This window comes from Lepisosteus platostomus, chromosome 7 (assembly GCF_059453375.1).
Source record: "Lepisosteus platostomus isolate fLepPlt1 chromosome 7, fLepPlt1.hap1, whole genome shotgun sequence".
In the NCBI taxonomy this organism is placed as follows: Eukaryota; Metazoa; Chordata; class Actinopteri; order Semionotiformes; family Lepisosteidae; genus Lepisosteus; species Lepisosteus platostomus.
In genome coordinates, this window is record NC_142617.1 from 48,076,455 (window position 1) to 48,088,183 (window position 11,729).

General features: G+C 39.6%; 1 protein-coding gene across 4 annotated transcripts; it reads right to left on the reverse strand.

Moving 5' to 3' along the window:
- Positions 1-5,431: 5,431 nt before the first annotated feature.
- arpp19a (cAMP regulated phosphoprotein 19a) lies at positions 5,432-10,997 on the reverse strand. 4 transcript variants are annotated; one of them, XM_088640904.1, is made up of 3 exons: positions 10,840-10,997; positions 6,893-7,015; positions 5,432-6,411 (listed from the first exon to the last, which is right to left on the reverse strand). In XM_088640904.1, exons 1-3 carry the CDS (start codon positions 10,897-10,899, stop codon positions 6,241-6,243), a joined length of 354 nt encoding a protein of 117 aa, XP_088497030.1. In that variant the 5' UTR covers positions 10,900-10,997; the 3' UTR covers positions 5,432-6,240. The 4 variants fall into 4 exon arrangements, with proteins under 4 accessions (XP_088497030.1, XP_088497029.1, XP_088497031.1 ...); XM_088640903.1 differs by having other exon boundaries at positions 10,813-10,997; XM_088640905.1 differs by lacking the exon at positions 10,840-10,997 and adding an exon at positions 10,677-10,701.
- Positions 10,998-11,729: the final 732 nt, after the last annotated feature.

Below are 11,729 nucleotides of genomic sequence, written 5' to 3' on the forward strand. Positions count from 1 at the left end.
GCTTCATTTTTAACACAGTTCTGTCAAATGTTGAAATAGAGCGTCCGTCGGTGGCGTAAATCAGGTTTCGAAAGAAGCTATAATCAACATTCATTTTCCAAACAATGCACATACTGAGTGGTATAAATTTGAAAGGCATCTGAGTATGTCACGAAAAACTAGGGTAGAAAGTTAAATGAGAACGTGAGAACTAGACCATGTTTTTTTAACGCTGTAATAGCGATATATCAGCCGCAGGGAACTACTATTAAATCTGTGTCTACCAATATGAAGCTAATTTTCTTGATAAAAAGTTTAGTTAGCAGAACTGTAGTTTAATATCCCATATGAATAATAATGTCCTTTCCGTTGACAACCATTGTACTGTCTAGACTTCTTAAGAGTAATAGCCTTAGTCAATCTTAATTAAAAAATAAACGTTAATTCTGTCCAAGACACGATAAGGTTGTGAGTACAGCAACTTGAGACTATGAAATTAATTTAACTAAACGTTTTAAAGTTATGTTTTCATTGTTAGATGCTTGACAGATTAATTTAATAAAACAATAACCGAAAGGAGTGTATCTTCTGTTATTGGGGAGAATTGGGGAGAGTTTAACTGATCCGTACCCAGTTGATAACTGCAAAACAATTACATTATTTTAGTCAAATTAAAAATCAAAATATCGTTCACTGAGTTATCTTGATGCCTCTTGACCAACAATATAGCGATCTCTTTAAGTTATCTATTGCACCTCTTTCGTCAGTAAACGCTAAAATCCATCAAATTGACGTCAGGAAAAAATGTTATAGTCAGAATAAAGAGGACCCATGCAGTTAATCGAAAACGGGTATATTTCAATTGTTTCTCCAGCATTACTAATGACTGGGGTATCGATGCAAATACATCATGCGTTTATATTGTAACGCTTACGGCCGACAGGGCGCTGTGTAAGAGCCGGCGTACCAGAGCGGGTGACGTCACCGCCCTTCCCTGTGATAGCAGGACCACAGCTACTGGGCAAAGAGAGATCTCTCTTTGGCTCACGGGGCTAGGTCGCTGCAGAGAGACGCGGAAGTCCCGGGTTCGAGCCCCGGAGGGTGCAGGGGCCGACCAGATGCGGCAAGGGCGCCCGCCTGAGCCCCCGTTGCGTTACAATATTATTGACCGTTTAGTTTCTACTTTCTAAGGAAGGAAAATAAAAAAATAGCTTAAACGCCAAAAAGACTCTCGCCTCCCAAGCGGTAAACACATCCCCACGTCTTGGGACTCTATCCTCTCAAGACAGACCGGTTTGCGTTATCAGCCATCAGAGGGAGTCTTTGGTCGTGTCGGCTTCTGATTGTCGTCGGGTGCAAGTACGAGTTGCAACGCATATTTCTGCTGCTCGTCATCCATTCCTCCATTTTCAGTTCAACTGGCCTTGTGAGGGTGCCAGGCTTATGGTTTTTTTTCTTATAAGAAATTGATTTTCGAAGCCCTTACTGTGCATTTCACAATCGGCATGATAACATATATTACCTAGAAATCGTGCTAATGACAATCAAACCCTACATAATGGTAGTAAGAAAAGATCCCACATCTCTTAAAGGTGAAATAGATCATGTTCTTCATATCTTCAGCTTATTATGCTAATCCTCTGTTGTTGAGAAATGTCATTTTTCATTCCTTGTTGAAAACATACATGACGACCACTCCAACATTAAAAATGTATTCTTTCAAAGCTAAAAGCACTAGGGAAAATATGCCTTTAAAATGTTACTTGCTAAGGTTTTCAATACAAATTTCATAAGCTTTAATATAGAAAATCAATGCAGTTTCTTCTAGTACTGGTCTACTTAACACATTTATATAGTAGTGCAAGTGTGTATATAGTGCTATATTTATATATAGTGCAAGGGCATTCTCTTTTAACAAAACAAAAAACTGCATTTAAAGACAACGGAAATCTCTAGAAATGGTTTTACTCCAGACCAGAGCGTTGCTTTGTGAGCATAAGAAAATGCTTGGCCTTGAGTTCACAGCTGGCACTATAATACATGTTATTGTTATTTGAGACTTTTTTATTTCCATTGTATACCCCCAATGCATTACAATAAATCTTACTAGTGCCTAAATATTCCTTTTACTAACATCTCAGTTCAGTCTCAGAATCAGAAATGTATGTACAGAAATAGCAGCAAAGCATGACAAACAAACACATGAACCTAACAGCAATGCGCTTTGTATTCAACCTTACACGTTAATTGTGTCCTGAGAACATGGGGCTAAAAATAATTTAATTGAATCTCATGGTAATCCACTCTAGTGATCCAAAAGGCCAAGTCCCGGCTGCCAAGAAATTCCTGGTGGCTTAAATAACATGAACATCCTTGCTATGGTCTTGTGACTTGTTCACTTAATTACAGAGTTTTGAGTCTGTGGAATATTTTCCCCTATTTCTTCTCTAGACTGGTTTTTAAAATTAATGCTTGTTTTTGTATCAATTGTCATCCGTTGAACATCACAAATGATATTTCATGGCTGTGGAGTTTAAGCAGCAATGATCAGGGCATAAACACACAAATGAAGAGAAGTCAAGAACATAAGAAATCTTACCAACGAGAGGAGGGTATTCATCCCAATCTAGCCCGTTTGTTAGTTATTAGTTACTTGACCCAAGGATCCATCCAGACTTTTCTTGAAAGAAGCCAGGGTATCAGCATCAACAATGTCTAGGTAGCTTGTTTCAAGCTCCAAAAACTATACTGTACTATACATCGACACTAGACTGTAAACAGGCGCCGTCCTTCGTGTGAGATGTAAAACCGAGGTCCTGACTCGTCATTAAAAATCCCAGGGTGTTTCTCGAAAAAAGTAGGGGTGTAACCCTGGCGTCCTGGACAAATTTCCATTTGGCCCTTACCCATCATGGCCTCCTAATCCCCATCTATGAATTGGCTTCATTAGTGTGCTCTCGTCCCCACTGATAGCTGATATGTGGTGAGCGTTCTGGTGCACTATGGCTGCCGTCGCATCATCCAGGTGGATGCTGCACATTGGTGGTGGTGGAGGGGAGACCCCATTACCTGTAAAGCGCTTTGAGTGGAGTGTCCAGAAAAGCGCTATATAAGTGTAAGCAATTATTAATTATTATTATTATTATTATTGTTGTTATTATCTGGATTGATGCCAGAGCAGCAATGTCTATTCTGTAAAGACTAGAATTGTACACAATATTCTAAATTAGGCCTGACTAATAAATAATACAATTTTAAGAAAACATCCCTTGATTTAAATTAGGCTCTTTTCACAATATATCCTACATTTTGTATGCCTTTTTAATCGCAGCCACAAGTGTTTTGGGGTACAGTGCCGTGAAACACTGATTTCCTCTATTATTGCATATTTGTCACTCTGGATGTTTTCAGATCTTTAGACAAAATCTAATATTAGATAAAGGGAACCTGAGTGAACAAATAACACTTTTTTATTATTATTTAATTTAAAACAAAGTTATCCAACACCCATATCCCCTGTGTGAAAAAGTAATTGCTCCCTTACACTTAATAACTGGTTCTGCCGCCTTTACCTGCAATGACTGCAACCAAACGCTTCCTATAATTCTTTCACATCGCTGTGGAGGAATTTAAGCCAACTCTTCCTCACACAACTGCTTTAATTCAGAAACAGTGGTAGGTCTTTGAGCATGGACTGCGCATTTCAGGTCCTGCCACAGCATCTCTATTGGGTTTAGGTCTGGACTTTGACTAGGCCACTCCAAAGCTTTCATTTGGCTTCTTTTCAGCCATTCTGATGTGGACTTGCTTTTGTGTTTTGGATTATGTTCTTGCTGCATGACCCAACTACGCTTCAGCTTCAGCTCACAGACAGATGGCCAGACATTCTCCTTAAGAATTTTCTGATACAGAGCAGAATTCATTGTTCCTTCAATTATGGCAAGTTGTCCAGGTCCTGAGGCAGCAAAGCATCCCCACCCCATCACACTACCACCACGTTTGACTGTTGGTACGATGTTCTTACTGTGGAATGCCGTTTGCTTTACACCAGACATGTCGTTCAAAAAGTTCCACTTTTGACTCATCTGTCCATAGAACATTCTCTTCAAGAATTTTCTTCGATCGTGGCATAATGTGCTTGTTGAATCTTTGTGCTGACAACCTGACTCCGATGGTAAGGGTCAAAATAGGTGAGATTTATACCGAGCAGGGCTGGCTGTAATCAAGCCTGGCTGTATTCAATCAGCTGACTCTAAATTATCCCTTTAATTGGGTTGATTTAACTATGACTTTTTCCACACAGTGCCAGTTGGTGTTTGACAACTTAGTTAATTAAATAAATGAAATAAGTAAAAAACGTTATTTGTTCACTCAGGTTCCCTTTATCGAATATTGGATTTTGGTTGGAGACCTGAAAATATTCAGTGTAAAAAAGTTGCAATAATAGAGGAAATCCATAAGGGTACAAATACTTTCACAGCACTGTATACGTCTTTGAGTTTGCACACTAAATTATGCAATTTGTGCTCATCCTCAAGGCAGATTTGCTTGAACTCTCGTGTTGCTTGTGAACAACAGTTTGAGTTTTTCTAGTAACTTTCCATAAGATTCGGAACTCAGCCATTCAAAGACACTTTCTTATTCTAAAGCCACTCCAGTATGGATGCCTATCCTACTGAAAGGTGCACTTTTTTCTCCTTTTAAGTCTGAAGCATAATTTCTTCTAAAATTTGCCAGTACTGTAATTAGCTCCACCTACTGTATGTTCCAATCAGTTTTGACAAGCAACTGTCAACACAACTGATGAAAAGCAAGTATTTTAACATACTGTAACTCTGCCACCACTTTGGTGTAAGAGTGGGGATATTGTTGACAAAGTGATAACATGGTGGATTTACATCAGATGTACAGGTACAGTAACACTTTGCATCTAGACTGAAGAGCTCCAATTTTGTCTGGTCTGACCCCATCTTTTTGCCCAATTATTTCAGTAACATTTAAGTGCTTTATTAAAAACCTGATGCAGGATTTGAATTAGACTTTTTCCTTTCAGATGAGACAGGGACATTATCGGCCCATAGACATTTTCTCCCATCTCAGCCAAGAAGGTTGTATACAGTATTTGTAAAAGTCACTGTTGGCCTTATGGTGGCGTGCCTAACCAGATTCCTCCTTATCAAGATGCATAGTTTGAAGGGACAGTATGATCTAGGCAATATGTATGCATCTTTGACTTTCTAATTGACTGTGGAGTTAGCAGTGCATGTATAACATTAATTGCTACTTTAAGGTGTCATGCCAGTAAGCATTTAAAGCAACAAAATGCTTAAACTGTGCAGGGATATGAAGAAATCTGCAAAGCACTGTAGTTTTATCAAAACACTTCATCAGAAAGGACCATCACAAGTGTTATAAGATCTGCAGTATAAAGGGATCATTAAATAAACTAACATTTGTGCAAAACTATTTTATTTACAAAAAAAACATGGCACAGAATTGACTGCACAGTCTATGCACATGCACACTTCAAACATTTCTTTTAGTGAGTTACCATCTACAAAACCTAGATGAGAATGGGTTTAAATAGTTTTCAGCACACATTCAGTACTAGGTTCACAAGGACTGTTTTCCAGGGTGGGAAAATATTTCCCGAGAAAAACCGCAATTGATAAAGCTGAAAGATTTAAGGCAATTCTGTATTTTAAGATTTTGAGGCAAGCAAACATTAACCCATTAGAACCTAGTTTATCACACATGCTCTTTTTCCTATAACATTACTTGTAGCAATACATCTGTGTGGTCCATTCTTTATTTTTAAATATATAAAACAAGGAGCAAAGCAGTATCAAGGGGGGAAAGGCATGTGCATGATTGTAAGATTAAATAATTCAAGCACATTACTTCATTATTTAGATGAGGTCAAGGAATGATACAGTAAAAATGTAAAACTTTCTAAAATGTCGATTCCTGCCATCACTCCAACACTAGGAAATATGTACAGTTTCATCCAAAAACTACAGTACATTTAAACCACCTGCGACGCTCCACAAGCTTAATTCTCCTTCAGCAACTATTCCAGATACTAGAGAGCTTAAATTTCTCCACAAAGCAGCATTCTACTGGAATCTGCCTCTTATACTCTTCTCCGAGTGCTTTTAAATGTAGGTTAAAATAAAAAAGAAAGAAACAGGAAAAAAGGCTAACATGAAGATGAGAAAAATGGGAATGAGGAAAAAAAGGCAGCAGTTTGTAAAGCCTTTATCAACCAGCCAGCTTGCTGGCAACCAGGGAAGGCTTCCGCTGGGGCAGGTCTTGTGGCTTGGGAATGTGGTCACCGGTGATCTCGGCTTTCTCCGCCGTGGCAGTCGGTAGCTGTTTGTTCTTCATCTTGGCCTTGGCCATGTTGTAGTCCCCAGAATCAAAGTACTTTTGCTATGAAGAAAAGGAGGGAATGACCTATAAATTCAGTTTCCGATACAGTCACAAGTAGAGACAGGAATACACAATTAGAGAAGTTTTTTGGGGGGATGAAGTCAAAACTGTTTTCCATTAAACTGAGAACTAGGTCAATTCAAGACACCAGTGTTGCAGAGAAGGATTTGTAACTTTCAGATACTGTATGCAGAACAATTTATCAGTCAGAGAACTAAGTACATTTCCGAACCCCCAGATAGATTTGGGAAACAATAGCAACAATTAAGGAATATCTCATTCAGTTGAAATATGTAAACCCTAATAGAAAGTTTACAACAACAAAAAGCAAACCACAGGTTCAAGGAATTGCGTGAGGGAGAACAAGAGTTCAAGATTAAAAAAAGGCAGATAAAGGCATGCAGTACAGCATCAACACCACTGTGGAGAGTCAAGCTGAATTAAGATTTAAAAAAAAAACAAGGAAGGCATTGCAGCTCACCCCCTTCTGAAGCCTTTTCCGGAGGAAGTCCGAGCCTCCGGGCTTAGACCCCAGGTGGGGGTACCTCTCTTTCAGCTTGGCCTCTTCTGCCTTCTCAGGGCTGATCACCTTGTCCTCCATTTCCTGCATATAAACAGTATATTTGGGTTTTAAGCAAAGATATTCACCTCCAAAAGGCAGCCATGTCTGGTTATTAACTTTTTATAATAAATAACAGCCTGCCCACCATGAGACAAAGGCCTCTTGATCAAAATCAACACTCTGAAGACGCAATGTCACTAGTAATAATGACTCAACATCAACACATTCACAACTGGTAATTTAAATTTACTAAAATTGTCGAAGTTGACTTTAGATCTAAGAAATAAGGGGCTTCAGTTTAAATTACAGCAGATATTTTATTCCCATTACTTTACTGTCATGTAAATTAAGTTTATATAGTTTCTAAGAAGATGTATAATAGGCATTATAACAGTGATTTTATATTCTGAATGATGACTAACGGTATGTGAATATACAGTGACTATACAGGTTTAACACCCTGGGAAGGACTGCAGCATTTCTCCATTACACAATGCTTTCTGGAACAGGAGGTCTGCTTGATAAACAAAAACCAGCTTGGCAAAGACTCCCACTTCCAAGCACCAGCTGAATAAAAGGTCAGAGATGAACTTCAAAGCACTGATCCTGTGACTTCTGTTCTAGCAGACCAGCCTTTAGTTACACCAGTCTAATCATGTCAGACATGACTGCAGCCATGCAGGAACAAGGAGAAGAGAGCCTTACCCATCATTAGAGAAGGATCTTTTAATTGAGCTGAAAACCAAATCAATCAACATACAGCACTTTCATCCACCCTTTGATCAAGATGTAGGGACATCCGTATGTTTAAGTGAACAGCCAATACTGTTGCAGATCATTTTTATATCCCCCCCCCACAACATTTACTGCATGCAGTTTCTGGGCCATGTTCACCAAAGAAACTCCTCACTAAAATCTGTACACCAAGAGGCTTATAAAAATTCTATAAAGGGAATGGGTCAATTTAACTACTCATAAGAGAATGTGTACAGATTTGTTACACACAACTTTCCTGTGTGGGTTGAATAATAAAACAAAAACTTATACTTTTGTACTTTCAAAAAAAAGTGTGGGGGATGAGGGACAGGAAAATGAATAAGGCTCTGTGAGCATGGCAACACAATAATCAAAGGGGTTTATTTAAGGAAAGCAGCATAATCAACCCCAGATGTCAAGAAGAGCAACACTTCGCAAACAAGGGCCCAAGTTGATCAATCACTACATTCATTTAAAAACATGGATGCCAAGAAAACACAGAATTACCATCTCGATCATATGCCACTATGCCAGTGGTAAACCAAAGGCAGGCATTTTTCAAATTCAGGGAAAGTTTGGTTGCAGAACATGCATAGAAAAAAAACCTTCAAGAAATTAGTTTCTAATTTCTTTCCTGCTATACACTGAGGCCCGATTTCTCCATTGACCATAACAAAAGTATCTGGGTTCTGCTTTCACATCTCCCCCATTTTGTTTGCCGAGTTTTCCATTATTGCAGCTTCTCATTCATGAGCAAATATCTAAGGGAAACCTGTTCAATTTTCCTAACAGTTAATTAATCAGTTTGCTGATTCGCCCACCTCCACTGAAAGCTAGAAACACTCTTGGCACTATGGTAGGCTACTTCCAGCACAAGCAAATTCCTAAACAGCAAATAAAAGAATCAGATGTGTAAATTATCATAAAAAAGTGGACTGATCTGATATTAAGGGAGTTTTCAGTCCCAAAAACAGAACATTACCACTACTCACATTTAACAAAAATATTAGCCTCTAACTCCAGATTGCGACTTTCACATTCTGCCTGAAAAACAACAATGCATTGACAATAAACTAGTTCTCTGTATTCTGAAGGAATGCTGGATACAATGAGCACCAACAGCAGCTGTAATCCAAGAGCCATACTGCAGTCAAAAGCCGGAAGGCAGCTGCGATCAATATTTGCAAACGCACATGTTTTATGACCACTGAAGTTGATGGAACTGGGTCATGTCCAACACAGGCTTTTCTTGGACATAAAAAAATGGACACAGGAGAGATTATTCCAATCTTTTGAACAGGGGGAAAAAACTTGCAAGTGTTCCAGTCAAGCCAGCTAGCAGGTGAGTGGTGCAAGCCACCAGGAACAGAACTGGGAGGCTTGGCCTATCTGGCTCTTTTTCTCAGTGCAACAGGAGGCAACAACCTTAACACCTCACTGTTCTTGCTTCTTAAAATCTTAGATCCACTGCCTTCAATCCAGTGTGCCAAGCACCAATCACTAGAAATGATCACTAAGATCTTGCTGCCTAGACTCTCCAAAAAGCCTTAGGTGAGTCTGTGGGAGTTCCCATGAGACGCAAGATTCTCCGGAGGGTTATTCCAACATGAAACAGACCTCACAACGCCATCGAAGAATTTCTTGTGTCGGCCAGAAAATGTTTATTAAGCTTAGACCAGTGTAGGTGATCCTGGTCCTGAAGGGCTGGTGAGTCTATAGGTGATCTTTCTAACTCAGCTCATCATCACATAAACAGGACCAACTGAAGAGCCTTCCCCTGCTGTTTAGGCACTGCTGCTTTGAAAGAACCTGAAACCTGCACACCCACCAGCCCTGTAGGACCAGAAGCGCTCACTCATGGCCCAGACCACTCCATACTGCAGCATATTAAGCATGGCACCCTCCCACCCTTTAACACAGCTTTAAATGATCAAAAGCTAGGATGTTACAGAAAACCTCAATATGTTCAAATGGAAGATCAGTTTAACCTGGTCATTTGCAAATAATAAAAATGCTAGCTCAAAGACGACTCAGGTTAACACCGGCTGCAGCAAAATTCAACATGGCTAACCATTTAGATCTAGTTCGAAGTTCATCTTAAACCTTGAAAGATTCGGCTGTACACTCTCTAGATTTTGATCTTTATTTCTATAAATAGTTGTAACTCATCTTAATTTAGAACAACACTTCACTGAAAAACACAAGCAAATCCAAGACACTTCTTTCATGATCACGTTCACTTCAAAACGGCATTCTAGGGGATTGCAAGGGTCTCTACATTCATAATTCACAGGAAAGAACATGATTTCAATGTGCAGCAGAGGCCCACGTCACAGCATTTGCGCTGTTATTACGTAATGTTAAACTTCAGCTTGGGATCTCAGGTATTAGCATATAGAAAGCCTCTGGACAACGTGAAACTACCACGAGAGGAAAAAAAAAAAGAGAATTGGTACCGCAGACACAGACCAGAAATCAACGATCATTCAGACTAGAGGTTGCAAGAATCGGGTCACAGCACACCGAACCCAGTATCTTCCACGACGAACGCGACAAAAACGAAATTTCTTAAACACGCCGAGCCCCTTTATTCTTCAGCACCGACCAGACATCATAATATGCAGTAAAAAAAAGGACACCTTGTGCTGTGAACCAAGTACTGTGTTCAGCCAATTGGCATTAAGGCAAGGAAACCCGGGACCTCCACACTCCAGCCGGATAAACCTTGCTAGACTGCTAACCCTTCATCTTGATTATAAACATCGCCCCCCAGAATACTGAAAATAGACGCCAAGCCTTTTTAACTCACCAAAGCCACGACCACACGCGCTCCTAAACGTCTTCAATTACGTTTTTTTCCTACTGCAACGTGGCTTGTATTAGCATATTTAGCAAGGTACATAAAATATTTATTTGCCTGCACCCCAACATTATCACCCAGCCCTACCTGACTGACTCCTCGCTGTACTCACCGCTAGCAAGCGTGAAGACGACGTCTGTTTGCCTACTGCCTGATTCCACCTGACCGACTCTGGATGCACATTTTGGTCAATTTGGCACTACCCTGACGCCAAAGGACTTACCAAACAGTGCACAACGCCTTTACTTACCCTCTGCTCCTCGGTTGTAGCTTCTTCGGTGGTCTTTGTTTCTTCTGTTTCCCCAGACATGACTAAACAAACGAGAGGGAAAATAAAAACCAGGCGAAATAAAGACAGCTCCCTTCCCTCTCCCGTTCCACTGAATCAAATGCGTCCTCCCGCAAAAACATGGCTGCCGGTTTTAAAAGTCAGCCCGTAGGATTTTTTTTCTCCAATTGATAACTAACCCATTAATGTGCTCATTTTAAATTTCTCTCAATTACATTATTTTTAACATAAATAAAAAAGTTCGTTTTTTTCAAAATGCAATTTTAAGCGTCCGGGCATTGTGGCGCATTGTATTCTGGGATATGTAGTTTGGGTCCTTTGACGGCCCGACTACCCTGCGAAAACTTGTCTTTCTAAATTGATGGTTGTAGAGAAAAGCTATTAATGAAATACAGTGTTGACGCCATCATTATTTTAATGTATAGGTGGCTTGAATATAAATAACTGGTCAGTAATTTAAAATAGTTTTAGCAGGACATAATACATTTATAATGTTTCTGCATCCAGTGTAGATGGAATCAAAGCCATTAACAAGTTGTGTGTGTGCGAGGTAAATACGTAGTCATGACATCCGTATGTACTGTATCTACATTACAAAGCAACGACAAAAATGGTCGTTTGAAGTTTAAATCCATTAATATTTAATACGCACAAGCAACAGATAAGACCTAAATAAATCTTCCACCATGGAGACAGAAAGCGTGTCTGTCAACCACTCACGTATGCGAAACAAAGGTGCTCTTAAAACACAGAATAAATAGTAGCATAGACTTACAAAATCATACAAAAGTGTATGTCCAGCAAGGCCGGTCCTGGTGACAAATGAGACACGATCCAGATGGTCTTATAGG